This window comes from Hyaena hyaena, unplaced genomic scaffold, assembly GCF_003009895.1.
Source record: "Hyaena hyaena isolate Hyena2069 unplaced genomic scaffold, ASM300989v1 scaffold_316, whole genome shotgun sequence".
Classification (NCBI taxonomy): Eukaryota; Metazoa; Chordata; class Mammalia; order Carnivora; family Hyaenidae; genus Hyaena; species Hyaena hyaena.
In genome coordinates this window covers 1,501,353-1,520,306 of record NW_024080946.1, presented here as the reverse complement: position 1 = coordinate 1,520,306, position 18,954 = coordinate 1,501,353, and the positions used below count along the sequence as shown (strand labels likewise).

At 51.8% G+C, this 18,954-nt stretch overlaps 1 protein-coding gene across 3 annotated transcripts; it reads left to right on the top strand.

The window, feature by feature from the left end:
• Positions 1–911: 911 nt before the first annotated feature.
• On the top strand, positions 912–17,107 carry HMCES (5-hydroxymethylcytosine binding, ES cell specific). Of its 3 annotated transcripts, none has more exons than XM_039248603.1 (7): positions 912–992; positions 1,697–1,902; positions 10,882–11,025; positions 11,255–11,380; positions 13,761–13,942; positions 14,711–14,903; positions 16,506–17,107. In XM_039248603.1, the coding sequence occupies exons 2-7, from the start codon at positions 1,720–1,722 to the stop codon at positions 16,743–16,745; spliced, it is 1,068 nt and encodes a 355-aa protein (XP_039104534.1). In that variant the 5' UTR covers positions 912–992; positions 1,697–1,719; the 3' UTR covers positions 16,746–17,107. The 3 variants fall into 3 exon arrangements, with proteins under 3 accessions (XP_039104534.1, XP_039104533.1, XP_039104535.1); XM_039248602.1 differs by lacking the exon at positions 912–992 and adding an exon at positions 1,047–1,118; XM_039248604.1 differs by lacking the exon at positions 912–992 and adding an exon at positions 1,249–1,279.
• Positions 17,108–18,954: the final 1,847 nt, after the last annotated feature.

Genomic DNA, 18,954 nt, shown 5'->3' with positions numbered 1-18,954 from the left:
TTTTTGGAAATCTAGGGGCGCCTGGGTGGCTCAGTCGGTTAAGCCTCCCACCTCGGCTCAGGTCATGATCTCACATGGTTAGGAGGTTCGAGCCCCGCATAGAGCCCGGAGCCTGCTTCAGATTCTGCATCTCCTCCTCTCTCTGCCCCTCCTCCACTCGCGCTGTCTCTCTCTCTCTCTCTCTCTCTCTCTCTTCCTCAAAAGTAAACATTGGGGCGCCTGGGTGGCTTAGTCGGTTAAGCGTCTGACTTCAGCTCAGGTCATGATCTCACGGTTCGTGGGTTCGAGCCCCGCGTCGGGCTCTGTGCTGACTGCCAGCTCGGAGCCTGGAGCTGCCTCAGATTCTGTGTCTCCCTCTCTCCCTGACCCTTCTTTGCTCACGCTGTCTCTCTCTCTCTCTCAGAAATAAATAAAAAACATTAAATTTTTTTAAGTAAATAAACATTTAAAAAAGTTTAAATCTAGGCCTGACCCTTAGGAATTCAGATGGGGGGGGTGAAGGGTCTCGAAGGCCACACTCCGGTGCCTGCCAGTCTGTGAGCCACTTGTATGATTCACCTGTCTCCCTGAGGGCCTCTCGATGTCCGCGCCAAACTCCGAGCCTCAGTGCGAGGTCGGTCAAATGTCGCCTGTTGCCAGCCCTCCAGCGGCCGGCGCCCCATACAGACCGGGGCGCCTCCGGCTCCCGGGCCCCACCCCATGCCTGCGGCTGGCCCTGGGGCTTAACCCCGCAGGGCGTGGGCCTCTACGGAGGGCAGCTGAGCTTCTAGAACCCGCAAGCCGCGAGTCCGCACAGCCCGTCGTAGCCTCCCCGCGGGCTACTGTCAGAAGACGCAGACCGCGGGGACGCCGCGGGAACGTGGGGGCGGGGCTAGGCGCCGGCGCCGGGGGCGGGGCTGACCCCGCTGGGGGGCGGGGCCTGACGCCGGGGACGCCGGCCCGCTGAGTCTGAGCGCCCGCGGGCGCAGAGCGTCGCTGACCGCCTAGCGGAGGTGGACGGGAGGCGCGGCGGGGCGGGCGGGAGGTGGACGGGAGGCGCGGCGGGGCGGGCGGGAGGCGGACGGGAGGCTCGGAGGCTCGGGCCGAGGTGGACGGGGGGCGAGGCGTCGCGGGCTGAGGTGGACGCGGGGCGGGCCGAGGCGGACGGGAGGCTCGGAGGCTCGGGCCGAGGTGGACGCGGGGCGGGCCGAGGCGGACGGGAGGCGGGGCGGGCCGAGGCGGACGGGAGGCGAGGAGGCGCGGGCCGAGGCGGACGGGAGGCGAGGAGGCGCGGGCCGAGGTGGACGCGGGGCGGGCCGAGGCGGACGGGAGGCGGGGCGGGCCGAGGCGGACGCGGGGCGGGCCGAGGCGGACGGGAGGCGAGGCGGGCGGAGGCGGACGTGGGGCGAGGTGAGGTGAGGCGGGACGGCCGGGGGCGCGGGGCCCCTGGACCTGGGGCGCAGGCCGCCGTCCAGGCGGGCTAGCGGGCGGGAGCCCCGGGCCGCTGCCCTGTGGGGGGAGGAGGAGCGGGGCCGCGAAGGGTCCCGCGGAGGAAGTGGCCCCGGCAGCGCCCTGCCCCCCTCCAGCGCCCCCTCCCCCCCGCAGTGTGAGTTTCGGCCGCACGGCTGAGCTGAAGGATGGCCCCTGGCGGGGGAGGGGGCGCGTCAGGCCGCCCAGCGTGCCGGCGGTGTGGACAGACGTGGGCTCTCGTCTGCAGGGTGTGCGAGGCCTCGCAGGACGATGTGCGGCCGAACCTCCTGCCACCTGCCCAGAGACGTGCTCGCGAGAGCGTGCGCCTATCGCGACCGGCAGGGCCGGGAGCGGCTCCCCGAGTGGAAGGACCCCGACAAGTACTGCCCCTCGTACAACACGAGCCCTCAGTCCGACAGCCCCGTGCTCCTGTCGCGAGTGCACTTCGAGAAGGTAACCAGCTTCGGCCCCGCACCGGGCGGCTCACCTGGGTTTGACCTTGAATTTGAAAACCAGCCTCCGCTCATGTAGTCTGATCCCCAGCCGAGAACCACTCTGGACCTCACTTGTGAGAAGTTGTATCCGTTTTTTCTTCTCTTAGCAAGAGGATTCCATGTTTATTCTTCAGGCTCGGTGGAAGGCTAGTCATGATGCATGCCAAATTGACTTGACCCCCCCCCCCTCCATTTGAATACGTTTTTCTTTCTTTTAAAATTTTTTAATGTTTTATTTATTTCTGAGAGACACACACACACAAAGCGTGAGCAGGGGAGGGGCAGAGAGAGAGGGAGACACAGAATCCGAAGCAGGCTCCAGCCCACAGACGGGGAGATCATGACCTGAGCCAAAGTTGGAAGCCTAACTGACTGAGCCACCCAGGCGCCCTGAATGTGATTTTTAAGATCCCATTGTCACTGATCATCAGGGTCAGTTGAGTGGGGGGGGAAAAAAAAAAAAGGTTTCCATGCCCCTTACCGGCCCTGTTGAACCAGAATCTCTAGGCTGAGGGCAGGATTAAGACTTAACTGATGTGAAACACTTCTGGTGTTTCTTGAACGTTGAAGTTTCTATTTTTTTCTGCTATGTTTTCAGTCTGTTTATGTTTGGTCTTTTACTGAAACTGGAAACAGATGTGTTTGGTTTGGTTCTCTGAAGTTTAATTGCACCTCACTGTTTCTCTAGTATTTACCTGTGTAGTGTTGGAGTGACCAGTAATTCATAATTATGTTTTGGTTCTCTGCTTGATCTCCTGAATGCGTGTGTTCACGTGTGCGTGCATGTGTGTGCCAGTGCTAGCATGTGGTAAGTAAAATGCTTAACTGTAGAAATGAATGGTTTCTTCAGGTCTTAAGCATTTTAAATGCCCTTGAGAGGTTATGAAAAATTATGATTGTTTTCCATTGTGGATATTTATTCTGTTTGACCCCTAATGCGTAAATCACTTTATAAAGTCCATTATACCCTTGCTACTTACTCTTCAGAACGCTTGTGATAATATTGTAGTTAGGATTCATTTCTAGATTATTTGAGGTAAACGGGCACCTGGGTGGCTCAGTTGGTTAATCATCGACTTTGGCTCAGGTCATGATCTCGCGGTTATGGAGTTCCAGCCCCACGTAGGGCTCCTTGCTGACAGTTCAGAGCCTGGAGCCTGCTTCAGATTCTGTGTCTCCCTCTCGCTCTGCTAGCCCCCCCCCTCCCCCCCGCATCGTGTGCGCTCTCTCTGTCTCAGAAATGAAAACTAAAATATTTAGAAGAAATAAGCATACCAAACAGCACTGATCTTTTTTGGTTGAATGAAGCTATTTACATGAAATAGTAAATGGTTTATGCTTGACCCATTTTTACTGGGTGCATACCTCCCTGTTGAAACTGAAAACTTTTTTTTTTTATGAGAGGGAAATAAAAATAAATATCATAGGAGACCTTAACTGGGAAAGGAAAGAATAAAACGTGTCTCAGAAGAAGGCCTAACTTGAAGTGAAAAGAGAGACGGATTAAATGTATAATGAGCCTTATTCTTTTTTAGCCATGGTTCTCTTTATATCAGCTCTTTAAAATTCTAGGATGAACGTTAGCTGGAAGAAAATTTTGTTTTAACAGATCTAAAGAAGTGTAGAGATATTGTGACCTCTGCTGGGCTGCCCGGCCAGTGAGGGGCAGGGGGGGGACTGAAGTTGAAACCACTCTTCTCACTCCAGTGGGTGCCTCCCGCAACTAAGAATGGAGAAGGGGGAGCCCCTAGCAAAAGCAGCCCTCTCTTCCATCAGCAGTATCAATTTCCTGATGGGGTGGTTTAATTCCACATCTCTAATAAATTTGTTACAATCGCTGGGGTTTCCCAATTTTGATAAAATTTGAGGTTCTGTTTGTCTCAGACCTGTAAATTATAAAACAAAATTAGCATCATTTCAGCTGTTCTTTAAACCTTTAAACCTTACCTGCAACGGCCGCCTGCACGTGCATAGATTACAGCATTTGCATTTGAAACCACTGATTTGCAGATAACTTCCTCTTTCATTTACCTACCCCAGCGCTACCAGCTGTTCTGGTCACAAGTCCAAAAGGGCAGAGGAAAAGATGACTAATATTGAGCAGTGTTTTCAGTCGTCTGGCTTCTCAGCCACCTTCTATTTATCGTTCCCAGTAGGGGGCAGCCTCACGTTTAAGTTTGTTTTTCAGTCGTCCGGTGAACACACTAGCATTCCAGGTGGTCCATGGGATTTGGAAGGGTAGGATTTCTCAGCCTCAGCACTGTGAGCATTTCGGGTGGGATAGATCTTTGCTGTGAAAAGCTGCCCTGTGCTTTGCAGAATGGTTAACAGCGTTGCTGGCCTCTCACCCCCAGATTCTTTGTTGTGGGAAGCTGTCCTGTGCCTGGCAGAGTGTTTAGCAGCATTGCTGGCTTCCAGCCACCACATTTCTACCCCCACGATCCTGGTGGTGGGGAAGGGTTGTCAAAATTGCCACATGTTGAGAACCTCAAATTTAGAGTCTTGTTCTCTCTTGCGCATGCCTGATGAGGGACCATTTAGTTGACCATTGGATAATGTTTTCTCATTTATGCTTTGGGTGGGGGGCTCTTCTACTTGGAAGACACATTTGATTCTGGAAAAGAGGATTTACAAAAGCTCAGTTTCCATACATTCGTTCTCTTCCTCCTGTGTCAGGTGAGAGTAACACTTGGGTTTGCATTCTCTGCCCTACTGTAAACTGAAAGAGCGAGGGGCCCCCAGAAAAAGAAAGATGAGACATCGCTTTGGTGACACAAGAGAAGTCATTTTAGGGCCCCGCCTGTTTTCCATGATCCGAAGCCCAAAAGGAGGTGTCAGAATTACAAATACAGAAACCTCCCGTAGTTAAGGATTTTAAGGGGAAAAAAAGGAATGCGAGAACTAACACTCTCTACGAGTCCAGGAAGTGGCCTGACCTTAGCAGGGACAGTAAATCAGGGGTAAAGCTCCCAGTGCAGTTTCAAAAGTAAACAGGTCCTGCGTTCCTTACCTGAAATAACGAGCCCAAGCCCCACCCGGTTCACACACTGCGGGCCGGAGCCTGCCCCGAGCCCCTTCCCCTTGCCCTACGCGTACCTCCGCTTCCTTATAAGGAGCACGCGCTTCATTAAGGTAGCGGAGGACGCATAGGCGTGTTCCCAGAGTGTGCCTGGGCAGCCTCACGTCCCGTTACGTGCAGTGACAAAGCTCCCCTTTCTGAATGTTCATCCTAACCCTAAAATACAGAAACCCGGTCACCAGCCCCCCACCTCCACTTCCCCCCATCTTAGTCTCTCCTCCCATCTTATGTGACGCAAACAGTTTCCTTTGCGTGGCAGCTGCCCCTGGGATAGTCTCTATCTGGAACTCAGCAAGGAGCCACCTCAGCTGGTAGTTCACTTATGCTACCGTTTCTTCTAGGGTAGTCTTTTCCGTACTTGTGTTGCACGCTCATTACTGCTTTTGTTTTTCCTGCCTCTTGGCATACAGTATACCCAGGCTGCCTGTGTCTTCAGAGGGGAAAATATACACGCATACGTATATGTATGTACGCACACACAGTTGATACTCCTTATGAGTAGATTTCATGTTTGCAGATTTGCCTGCTTGCTAAAATTATTTATATTCCCCCAAAATAATACTCATGTTGCTTTTGAAGTTTTTCATTGACGTAGAGAATGGAAAAAATTTCGAGTTACCTGCTGTACACCTTCCCGGCCGACACTGAGTAAGACAGACCTCTACCTTCTTGTTTCACCTCCTCCGCTGCAAACCACTACTCTTCCTACAGTTGCTTTAGGACTGTTTTTTGCATTTCTCTGCATTTTGTTGGTGATTTCACTGTTTAATATTGTCCCCAAGCGGGGCGCCTGGGTGGCTCAGATGTTTAAGTGTCCAACTTCAGCTCAGTTCATGGTCTCATGATCTCAGGGTTCCTGAATTTGAGCCCCCCATGGGGCTCTACACTGACAGTGCAGAGCCTGCTTGGGATTCTCTCTCTCTCTCTCTCTCTCTCTCTCTCTCTCCTCCTCTCTCCGCCCCTCCCCCACTTGGGCTTTTTCTCTTTCTCAGAATAAATAAATAAACCTAAAAAAAATTGTTTCCAACATAGTGCTAAAGTGCTGGCTAGTATTCTTCTTATTTACTTATTTTAATGTGTATTTATTTTTGAGAGAGAGAAAGAGCGCATGAGCAAAGGAAGAATAGAGAGAGAGGGAGACACAGAGTCTGAAGCAGGCCCCAGGCTCTGAGCTGTCAGCACAGAGTCCAAGGCAAGGTTCAGACCCATGAACCAAGAGATCATGACCTGAGCTGAAGTTGGAGGCTTAACCGACTGAGCCATCCAGGCATCTCATGCTGGCTAGTATTCTTATGTGAAGGAAGTTGTAATATACCTTATAGGTATATTACACCTTATACCTTATAGGTATAAACACCATTCAGGCATCTGTTACAGTGCTGTCGGTCATGAATTCAGCATTAATGAATCAACTATATAAAATAAAGTGTCTTTAAACTGAAATACACAGGGGCGCCTAGGTGGCTCAGTCGGTTAAGGGTCCGACTTCAGCTCAGGTCATGGTCTCACGATTCGTGGGTTCGAGCCCTGCGTCGGGCTCTGTGCTGACAGCTCAGAGCCTGGAGCCTGTTTCACATTCTGTGTCTTCCTCTCTCTGACCCTCCCCTGCTCGCACACGCTCGCGCTCTCTCTCTCTCTCTCTCAGAAGTAAATAAAAAAACATTAAAAAATAAATAAACTGAAATACACATCAAATAAGGTTATATATTGATCAGTTGATGAAAATGTTATCTCTCTAGGCAGGTGGGAACCTAACCCTGTATTTCCCTAAGAGCAGCAGTTCGGTGTTCACTAATTCAGTGTTTACAGTGATTTTGTGGAACCTAACTGCTCTGCGTAACAAGAATGGAGTGTGTGTGTGAGTGAGAAAGAGAGAGGTGGGGGACTATCTGATACAGGCAAGACTTTGAAAGAAACAGGACAGGATTTTACAAGGAGCACCGTGGAAAGATTAGCTTTAAGCAAAAAAGAAGCCCTTTGGAGATAGTGCCACTCCTGGTGTTTTTTTTTGTTTTGTTTTGTTTTTTCTTAAAATTGCATTTTCTTGACTTTTCTCATCCTCCATTCTTTCTCATTTTTAAAAAAACTTTTATTTATTTATTTGAGAGAGGGAGAGAGAGAATCCCAAGCTCATCAACCATGAGATCAAGACCTAAGCCAAAATCAAAAGTCAGACACTTACCCAGCAGAACCACCCTGGTGCCCCCAATTCTGTCTCATTGTGCTTTTGTTTCTCTAGGGATTTTTTTCTTGAACTGTATTTTTCTTTCATTTCTCTGTTTTCTTTTTGTACCCCCGGGTTAACTCCTGTACTTGATTTATTCTCTAAGAAACTTTATTCTCATGACTTTAACAGCTTTCCATAGAAAATATGCTATTTGTTTTTACTCCTAACCTTTGAAAAATATTAAACTGTAATTTGTGTGTTTATTTCATGCCACACATTTAAGTGATCCTGCAAGGTGGGTATTGTTCACTGTGTTTTTATAGGTAAGGAAAGTTGAGGTTCAGGAAGTTGAGACTAATCCATCCTCATAAGTAGCAGAGAAGGGATTTTTGAACCAGGGTCTTCTCATAAAGGCGTTATTCTTTCTTGCCAACCAGGGGTTGGCAAACTGTGGTCCTCAGACCAAATCTAGCCTACTACCTGTTTTTGTAAATAGTTTTATTAGAACACATACATGCTTATTCATTCTCTGTCTGCTTTCATACTACCAATGGCAGCAGAGTTGAGTTGCTTGACTTATTGCAACAGAGGGTGTGTGGACTCACAAAGCCAAAAACATCTACTATCTGCCTTTATTTGAGAGAAGGAGAGAGAGAATCCCAAGCTCATGAACCATGAGATCAAGACTTAGGTCTTGATCTGCCGACCCAGTCTTTGTACCACGCTGCCTCTTTTCTAAGCTTTTAATTCCAGATCTCTGATTGCTTGTTGGCCATAATGAACAGGTGTACTTGGATTTTATTCTAGTGACTTTCAACAACCCTTTTATTATGTTCACCAGTGAGGGATGAGGACAAGGTCTTACAGATATGGTGTATCTCTTCCCTGCAGTCTGGGCCCTCAACTGAGTAGACGTGGCATTTTGGGATAGAATCATCTAGAGCAGGAATCAGAAAAGTAGGGCCCTCTGACCCTTTTGTAAATGAAAGGTTAGGGAACACAGCAGTATCCATTCATTTATCTATTGTCTGGGGCTGCTTTGTCCCCACAAGAGTTCTTATAGCTGCTTGTAGTCTCTGCATATAGACGTGATATGGCTTGCAAAATCTATACTACTTACCATCTGGCCTCTTCCAGAAAAGTACGCCAACCTCTGATCTAGAGGTATCTTCACTCACTTTCCTGGTGGTTGTTACGGGTTCTCGGTTGAGGCCGATGACCAGAACACCCGCATGTGGCTTCCCCGCACTGCCTGGGCTCCCTTGCCCCGCAGGCTCAGGACGGCTGGGTGTCTTACTCGGCAGCTCCGGGCTTCAGAAGCACTGTCTCCACAAGCAGGGAGGAAGCTGACACACCTTTTCTGACAGAGCCTTCGAAATCTCATAGTGTCACCTGTGCCGCATTATGCACAAGCCCATGCAGATCCCGGAGGAGGGAACAGAGCCCTCCACCTCAGTGCAAGGACTGTCAGAGATTTTCCAACTGTTGCCTTAAATGGCCACAGACCCCCCAGTGTTCTTCTGAAATTCAAGACGTGACCCTTCTCCAAATCAGACGCCTCTTCAGACGTGAGTCTTTTGCTCCGTGGTACCATCATTATGTCAGCCTTGTAGGCTGAGAATTTGATCAATTCTGTTTCCTTTTTCAATTCACCATCACGATTTTATTTTTAGTCTATATTTTGTGTCTTTTATTTACACTGCTGTCATGAGACACCCCCCCCGATATCCTTACCCCCAAACCATTATAGTAGCACCCAGAATTCACTCTTTGCTCATGGTCTCTTCCAACCTGTAGTGTACCACACTGCATAGAATAGTGCGTGTGGACACACGCACGTGCATTTTAACCTGTAGATTTCATCACATTCTTTTTTTTTAATGTTTTTTATTTCTAGGAGAGAGAGAGAGAGCGTGAGCAGGGGAGGGTCAGAGAGAGAGGGAGTCACAGACTGAAACACGCTCCAGGCTCTGAGCTGGCTGTCAGCACAGAGCCCGACGCGGGGCTCGAACCCACAAACCGCGAGATCATGACCTAAGCGAAAGTCGGACGCTTAACCGACTAAGCCACCCAGACGCCCCCATATTCTTAAGGGGCCAGTTACCCCAATAAAGTTTAACAACTGTGTGTTGAAGACCCCGAAGAGTGAGTACCCCCATATTTGCAGATTTGGTTGGACGGACTCAGCATACAAGGCATATCATAGCTAAGGCTTCTTACAGTGGAAGGATACGCAATAGTATTTGCACGGCACGGAGACATAAGTAGAATCTGGGAAAAAAGTCCACCAATAGGCTCCCTTATGTTCTCTCCTTCCTGTGAGGGGATGTACATTGCCTTCTCCAGCAATGAGAAACGTAGTAACGTGCAGTGTCTCTGCCTGGGGCAGTCCGTTGGAAACTGGGAGCCCAAGGTTTTTATTACGCACTCTGCCTAGCAACTGCCTAAATTCCCGAGTCTCCGAAGGAAAGATGTTCAGCATAAGCCCCTTTATCAGTTAAGAAAAGGGAACACTCAGAATCCAAGCCCCCAGATGCTGAGGGCCAACCTCGTTAGCAGGCCCTTCTAAAAATAGCATCTTTGGGCTTGCTGTAACTTTCCTGCGCAAAACCACTTCCTACACATTCTTGACATTGCCTCTTTGTTCATTAAATTTTTTTTTTTAGTAATCTCTACAACCGATGTAGGGCCTGAACTCATGACCCTAAGATCAAGAGTTGCACACTTCTCCAACTGAGCCAGCCAGGCACCCGTGTTCTTTTCATTTTTTGTCTGGTCTTCCCTCCAAGTCTCTTCTTTGTCTGAATTTTGTACCTCTTATGGGATCCAGTTGAAGACCTACCCCACCCCTGTCCTTTCTGCTTCCTCCAAGGAGCTGATACCCCTCCCTTCCATCTCTCACAGATCACTCTCGCTCAGCTTCTTTGCCATTCCTTGTATGTACCGCCTCTATGGCCCGTAGCCTGTTGTATCTTATATTATTAATATCTTGATGTCTTTGAGGCCTCACGTGTCATCCTGCAAGTCTTTTGAGGTTAAGCGCTCTTCCGTGCGCCCCCACAGCACCCTGTGCATCCCCCATCCTAGTGTGTGCCTCATGGTATTACTGTTGTCTGTAACATGTGCTCGCTTATTTACGTTATTTTTATTTTAGAGAGAGAGTATGAGGGGTAGAGAAGGGAGGAGAGAGAGAGAAAGAGAGAGAAGCTTTCAGTGGCTCCATGCTCAGCACCGAGCCCAACATGAGGCTTGATCCCACAGCCCTGGTATCATGACCTGAGCCAAAATCAAGAATTGGAATCTCAGCCAAGCCACCCCAGCTCCCCTGTAGCACGTGCCGTTTGAGAGCTGGCACCACGTGACTGCTAGGCCTAGGGCGCGCGCTCTCGCGCTCTCGTAGCAGGCACTAATTCAGAGTTTACAGGGACTAAACTTCTTTGTATCCCCCCCCACCCAAGCAGTTTGTCTTACATTCCAGTAAATGCTAAAGGACACGAATTGCTGAAGACCTAAAGTTAATCACATCATGATGGATAAATCATTAAAATTGCTTTCAAGTAGATCTGTCCCTTTTAATTTTCTCTGTATTTTTCTGTGTTTCGATATTAATAGCGACATAATGCACGTGCCCCATGTGGTTTTCTACCTTTCATTATGGTCTCCTCACTGGATCTTAACCCCCTCCCCGGCAGGGTGCAGACTCATCAGAGCGCGTCATTGCCCCCATGCGATGGGGCCTGGTCCCATCTTGGTTCAAAGAGGATGATCCTTCCAAGCTGCAGTTCCACACTACCAACTGTCGCAGTGACACCATCATGGAGAAGCGGTCCTTCAGGGTAGGTGGCTGGTCTGGAGAAGAGGCGCCTACTCTGCTCTTTTTCCCAACAGAGCTGTTAGTATCTTATAAACCTGAGAAATAAGATGAGGTTCTTCTGGAAAGTGTGTTCCCAGTCGCTGATACTGCTGAACGTGGTCGTACACATTCCTGCATGATGCCAGAACACAGTGGTTTAGCACAAAACTATTCTGTCACTAACACTGTCCCTTGCTCATGTTTTCCCTCAGCTACCTCTTGAAAAGGGAAGACGCTGTGTCATTTTAGCAGATGGATTCTACGAGTGGCAGAAATGTCTGGGAACAGCCCCAAAGCAGGCATACTTCATCTACTTCCCCCAGGCCATCACCGAAGAGGTACTGTGACAGCATTCACAGGTTGGAAAGGGACAGAGAAACTAATGCAAAAAAGGACATTTTGTTTCTCTCCTCATAGAGTCGTGAGTTGTTTTTTTTAATGTTTGTTTATTTTTGAGACAGACAGTGCATGAGCAGGGGAGGGGCAGAGAGAGGCGGGGAGACAGAATTAGAAGCAGGCTCCAGGCTCTGAGCTGTTAGCACAGAGCCCGACGTGGGGCTCGAACTCATGAACTGAGATCATGACTGAGCAAAAGTCAGATGCTCAACCGACTGAGCCGCCTAGGCACCCCAGGTTTTTGTTTTTTTTTTTTTAAATAACTGCCTTATTGAGGTATAAGTCACCATACAATTCATCTTTTTAAAGTATGCAAGTCAGCGATTTTTCTAGTATTTTCAAAGTTGTGCAGCCTTCACTGTTGTCTAATGTTACATTTTCATCGCCCCCAAAAGAAATCCCATATCTGTTATCGGTCACTGCCCATTCCCTATTCTTTACAGTCCTGGAAACCACTAATCTTTCAGTCTCTATAGATTTGACTTTATTGTACATTGAATGTATTTGGAGTCGTATAATATGTGGTCTTTATCTGGCTCGTTTTACTCAGTGTATGTTTTCAAGATTGATCCATGTGATAGAACGTGTTACTGCTTCATTGCCTGTTTGTGGCTGAGTAACAGTCCGTTGTGTGGAAGGGCCGCGTTTTGTCTATTCATTCACCAGTTGATGGACACTTAAATTATTTCTACTTTTGACTGTTATAAATAATGCGGCTCGGGACATTCACGTACAGGTTTTTACGTGGATATGTTTTAATTTCTCGAGTTTATGCCTAGGGGTAAAATCGCCAGGTCACATGGTAACTCTATATTTAACATTTTCCTCATAGAACCTTCATTTTAAGACAAATAATAAATTTTTTTTCTATATATATATTTTTTTTTATTTTACAAATAGTTTATTGTCAAATTGGTTTCCATATAACACCCAGTGCTCATCCCCACAAGTGCCCTCCTCCATGCCCATCTCCCCCCTCCCCCCCAAGACAAATAATAAATTTAGCCTGTTCGCATAACATTGTGAGTAGATTGAAAACAAATCAGACATGCCAACATCATGTTTTCATTTTAATCAGATGGATGGCTCGAGCACTGCTGAAGCCTTTGCATCCTCACTGCAGTTTGCGTCATTAAACTTGGGAATTATGGGGGGGTTGCCTGGCTGCCTCAGTCCGTGGAGCACACGACTCTTGATCTTAGGGTTGTGTGTTCGAGTCTCACATGGGATGTAGAGTTTCCATAAAAATAATTAAAGTTAATAGTAAGTCAGAATTCTGGGGCTTCTTTCTAGAGGAATCCACTCCAAAAGATTTCTGGTGCTTAGCTTTTCCATCTTTAGGAAGTGTGTGCCCTAACGTTGCAGTTTCCTCTGGCACACTCTTCTAGAGAGGCTGTTAGGCCTTCGTGTGGATCAGGATGGCACTTCCTTCAGTCCCATACAGTTTTTCTTACCTAGAACAATGCACCTGTTCAATGGACGTGTGTTAACCACTTACCATTGTTTATGGCCCTGCTACTGGCCTCCTGGAAGTTCAGTGAGACAGGATTTCTGTCCTTGATGCTTTATTGCCAAGACACATGCCCGTGAGCAGGGGCAGGCCAGTGGCGAATGCTCACGTGAGGTAATGGCGGCACAGAGGACATAACTCAGGCCGGGGCGTCTCAGAAGGCCTCCCAGAGGAGGGAACTTTGGAGCGTTTAGAAGATTTACGTTTGATGTAATTAGCAATCTGATGGGGTTAAAAATTCATTATTTTGCCAGTTTTCTGTTTCATTAGCTCTTTTTTCCTTTGCTCATGTTTTTCATAGCTGCTTTTGGATTCAGTACTTTTTTTTTAATGTTTTTATTTATTTTGGGGAGACAGACAGACTTTGGGGAGACAGAGTGTGAGCAGGGGAGGGGCAGAGAGGGAGACACAGAATCCGAAGCAGCTCCAGGCTCTGAGCTGTCAGCACAGAGGCAGGGCTCAAACTCACAGACTGTGACATCACAACCTGAGCCCAATTTGGATGCTTAACTGAGCCACCCAGGTGCCCCTCCTGGCTCTTTTTCTTATTGTCAGGGTGGAGGGGAATCACGGGCCAGATCACGGAAGATTGAATGCCTATTGATGGTGTCGGATTGAACTGTGAAAGCATCAAGGAGCCATAAATCCATAGCTTCAGTGGGTACTTCCTCCCAAACCTCTTTGTTTTGGCAACAGTGGATCAAGAAGAGTTAATAACACGTGGGCTGAAGCAGCTCTGAAGTGACTGCCGTGTTGAGTCTGTGTGCAGGAGGGGCTGCTGTATCTCATCTGCCTGTGTATTTTGCTTCCAGTCCGGCAGCGTGGATGTCACAGCCAGCCTTGAGCTCTGGGAGAAAGTCTGGGGCAGCTGGAGGCTGCTGACGATGGCGGGGGTCTTTGACTGCTGGGAGCCCCCGGGAGGAGGCGGCCTCCTGTATTCCTACACCGTCATCACGGTAGATGCCTGTAAGAGCTTGAGTGACATTCACCACAGGCAAGTCACGTATCGCGTCCCTGCGTCCAGAAGGTTCTGGGGGAGATCTATTTCCTGCTCGTAGATAGGGAGCGTTTTGACTCCATGTTTCCGTGCGCGCAGATTGAGAGAGTAGCGCTTGTTGTGCAAACTATAGTGACGGTTAGCGTGGCTGTAAGATGACCTGCGTTCCTAAAAGTCAGCACACAGCGCAGAACTTCACGGTGCAAACCTGAGACCTCACGGGAAAGGTGGGCTTTAGGGGGCAACGCCTAAAAATGGGTCAGGAACCCCTTAAAAAATAATAGGGATCCATTTGATCCAGTGCAGAGCCCCTTCCTGCACTTAGCTTCTGTATCGCTGCTGACAGTGCTCTTCCCACATCTTCCCGGGGGCCGGGACCCATCTTACGCGGTTGCCGTCTGAGGCGTGGGCGTGGCTCACAATTCTGGGAGTCACTCTTTCTAACTGAATCTAGAGATTACCAGGGAAAGTCTTCCCTTCCGTTTCCCTTTCACCCCTGGCTGCGGCCCCGTGGGCAGTTCACCAGTTGGTCAGCAGGCATGCTGGCGTGCCCGGGGTCGGGTCACACACTCACCGTTCCCGGTCTTTGCCGTAAAAACCCCGTGAGCCGGTTCCCCTCGTGGTAATGTCGTGCCCTGCCCGGTTGTGGTCACACAGCCGTGGGGCGTGAGGTGCGGAGGGAGGACGGATTCTCCCAGGGCTCCCCGCCGTCCCTCCCCTCACGCGACTCTGCCTCCCACCCAACGCCTCTGCCTCGCTGCCTAGGATGCCTGCCATACTAGATGGAGAGGAGGAAGTGTCCAGATGGCTTGACTTCGGTGAGGTCTCAGCCCAGGAAGCCCTGAAGTTAATCCGCCCCACAGAGAACATCCGCTTCCACGCGGTCTCCTCCGTGGTGAACAACGCCTGCAACAGCTCTCCGGACTGTGTGACTCCTGTCAACCTGCTGGCCAGAAAGGTGGGGTGTGTGATGCCGCCAGCCCTTGCTGAGCTTTCTGTCTTCTGCCGCCATGTCATTTTCTTTTAGGATATGGCCTTTCACAATCTGCTTTACCTGTTTTGGGTTTTTCTTTTTTGGGGGGGGGCCCACAAGTGAGAGAGAGGCAGAGAGAGAGCGAATCCCCTAAGGGGCAGAAGGAGAGAGGGAAGCGGGGCTCACCAAGGTGGGGCTCATGCTCAACGTGCCCTGAGCCGAAGTCAGATGCTTAACTGACTGCCCCCGGGCTCGCCGCCGTTAGCGCTCATCTCCGCGCCCAGCGCTCGTATTTCCCCGAGGACAAGGTTGAACAGAGCAGTGATCTTCAAAGCTGGCTGTGACTCAGACGCCTCAGAGCTCTTTCAAAATGTAAATGCTGGACCCTGTCTAGACCTATTGAGTCAGTGTCGGGGCTGGACTTGGGCTTCTGTGTCCTTCCGAAGCTGCTTCAGTAAATCTGACAAGCCAGGTTTGAAGATTCCTAATCCGCAGGGTGATTGTAAGAAAGACCAAGGAATCCTTGTCCATATTGTATCTTTGTCTGCAGCTGCGTAGCTTTCCCTGTGTCTCGTACCTCCGCTCCCCCAGCTACAAGCTGGAGGCGCTCCAAGCCTTGTACTCCTTCAGGAGGATTTGAGAATATTCCTGCCGTGAACTTTCACTTTTTAGAATTGGAAAGGATCCAGCTGTATTTTCAAGGGAAGGTGAACAAGCCAAAGAGGCTCCCGAGGGAACGGAAGTCCCAGAGCAAAAAGTGGCCCCTGCCAACATCTGGGGATGAGGATTCAGGAGTAGCAGCTGGTTCCAGGTGGCACAGAGGGTTCCAGGCACAGGCATCTTAGAACACGAAACAGCCACCCCCCATTTTTTTTCCGGTTTCTACATTTTCCATACTCAGGTGTCATCTTTTTTCTTTTGTCTCCGTTCTCTGCAAACTCCCGCAACCCTGACCCTTCGATTCATTCCATGTCTCAGAGAGTGTCCTGATACACACTCATCTTGCACCAGACACTGCCTCGTTTCAGCCACGGTCTGTACTGCTGAGGCACCCCCATTCCGGAGAGGCGGTCCTGCGAGCCCAGAACCTTCAGTTCAGCGTGGGGGCGCGGGTGTGAGGGCGCAGGAGGGAGCAGTGCCGGCCACGGAGAGGTTGCGTGGTGGGGAAGCGCGTCAGTCCGTCCAGCCTTCGCCCCAAACCTTTAATCGCAGTGACTGAAGCCACACCCTCCGGTCCCATTTCCCCGCCATCCATCCAGCGCGCTCACCCCGCCCCGGAGTGCGGCTTTCCCTGCGCCTGTCGCCTGTCGGGAGTGTCGCCGCCTCCCACCTCTCGGTCTCCGGGCCCCACACGCCTGATCTGGGAAGCCCGCTGTGAGCGCCGCCCCCCACCCCTTTGTACCCCTCGGGGCGCACGCAGTTCCTCCTCCCGTCCCGTCCCTGTGACCTGTCACCCCATCTGGCTCTTCACGACGGTTTCCAAGCCTGGCTCAGCACCTGGTGCCCCCACCCGGTCTCTTCCCGTGGGGTTGGCGTGGCCCTAAAAGCCAGAGCGGGGTGGTTCGAGCATTTCCTTCTTTGTTCTAGGAGCTCAAGGCGAGCCGTAGCAGCCAGAAGATGATGCAGTGGCTGGCCACAAAGTCACCCACAAAGTCACCCACAAAGGAAGACCCCCAAACACCCCAGAAGGCAGAGCCGGATGTGCCCCAGTGGCGCAGCCAGGTCCTGCACAAGAGCCCGCTCCCCCCCAAGAGAGGCGCTGCGGCCCTCCTGGCGCGGTGGCTGAAGCGGGAGGAGCCCGTGGCCAAGCGGCCTCACAGCCAGTAGCGGCACACAGGACGGTCCCCACGGTTCGCGGCGCTCCTGTGGCGGCTGGTGACGGGTGCTTGCGGATTTGCTTCGGGGTGCGGTGGCACGGCAGCCGGCAGCCGCGGGCCCAGGGCTGAGCAGCGGTCCTGCCAGGAAGCCCCAGGGAGGCACAGGGGCAGCCTGGGGGGCGGGGGGCGCCCCTGGCCGCTCGTAAGGGGCGTTGGCTGTGGCCCCTCCGGGTTTGCCTGGAGGACCCTGCTGGCGGCTCTCGGCCCTGACCTGGTACCGCTCACGGAAGGCTGTTTGCTACCAGCCTGTGGAATTAAGTTCTTAAAACATTGTATTTTTTTCCGAATAAATTATATTTGATAAACTGTCTACCTTCCAGAAAATGCTACCGTGAGGGGAAGTTCTGGTTCTTCGTGTGTTCTCCTGGGATCAGTCCTAAGGCATGGCTTTGTACAAATACAGAGCGCGGGGGGCTTTCTGTGCAGAAAACTGCTTTCTTGGAAACCGTAAGAAGGTTCGGCGCGGGATAGAGAGTGTTCTTTATGGAGTCTCTGTTCATTCTTAATACTTGTAAGTCTTGTGAATTCTTTAGCTTAATTTTTTTTTTAATGTTTTTTTATTTACTTTTGAGACAGAGACCGAGCATGAGCAGGGAAGGGGCAGAGAGAGGGGCAGACACAGAACGAAGCAGCTCCAGGCTCCAAGCTGTCAGCACAGAACCAGACCGGGGGCTCGAACTCACCAACAGTGAGATCATGACCCGAGCGGAAGTCGGGCACTTACCTGCCTGAGCCACGCAGGCGCCCCTGTGAGTCCTGTAGCTTAAAACCACCCTGAGCGCTTGCTGAACACCGGGGACTGGGGGACAATGCGGTGCAGAGGCCAGACCCCTGCCCTGAGCGCAGGGAGCCGGGACGGCACGGCCCGCCAGGCCCTGTCCGAGTGCCGGCCTCTGAGCAGGGCAGGGCAGAGGGGGTGACATGGGCTTGGGGACCGGGGCCGGGCTGACCACCTGCCCAGCCTGGTCGGCGCCCCTGCGATTTACTGTGCAGGCCCCTCCCCGGCACCGAACCACGTTGTAATTCACGGTTCTTCCCTGACGTCGCCTCACGCAGGTCACAGTTCTCTGAAAGCAGGGGCCGCTTTTCACCGTTCTTTTCTGCCACCGTTAACGGTGGGTGTGTGAGTGCGGGTTACGGGAGTGTGAGCACTTCCTGCGTGCCCCGCCTTGGGCTGGGAGCGCAGGCATTGACCAGGGGACACACCTGGCGCGCGTGCGTGTGCGTGTGTGTGTGTGTGTGTGTGTGTGTGTGTGTGTGCGCGCGCGCGCGCGAACGTCGAGGGGACGGGAACAGCCCGAGGCCCCGCCCTGGGCTGGGAGCGCAGGCATTGACCCGGGGACACACCTGGCGCGTGTGTGTGCGTGCGTGTGCATGCGCGCGTGTACGTCGAGGGGATGGGAACAGCCCGAGGGCCACGGTCAGCAGCGCCTCCAGCGAAGTCCCCGCAAACCTCCGGGAAGAGGGTGCAGGGCCGCGGGGCGAGCGCAGGGCGCGGGGGAGGCAGGGGCGGGCCTGGCGCAGCAGGGGGCTCCGGAGAAGCTCCGGGAACGCTCCGCAACGTCCTCTCTGGGCGCCCGGGAGACGCGGGCCACGGGCCGGGCCGGGCCCGGAAGTCCGGGGCGGCAGGGCCCCCAGTGCGACCCGACCACCGCGCAGACGCGGCCGCGGCGGGCGGGGGCGCCGGCTCGGAGCCCTATGCAAATCAAGGATCGCAATTTTCACCAATCAGAGAGGGACTCCGGCGCCGTTCCGCTAATGAGAGCGCCCGGCACCCCCTGAGTTGGGGTGGGGGGCCGGGGGGCGGGGCCAGCCCCCGTGGTCGAACCCGGGCCGCAGCGGGGCCCGCCCTCCCCTGCTCCGCAAATTCCTCCCCGGCGCCCCTCCCTTCCGGCCGAGGGGCGGGGTCGGCCCACGGAGGCCCCCCCCCCCGCCCCCCGCCCCGCTTCCTGCTCCCTGGAGGCGGGGGCCTTTTCACTGTCGCCTCCAGTTTTGTTTGGGTTGGTTTGCGCGGGGTTTTGGTTGTTAGTGTTACCAAGAAACTTAAAAATACATGTAACTTACCAGCGGTTGACTGTTACGCTTATTTTGTCATGTTTGCTTCAAATTTAATAAGCAGCAAAAATGAAATCCCCTTCGTTTCGTATTAGCATCTCCAG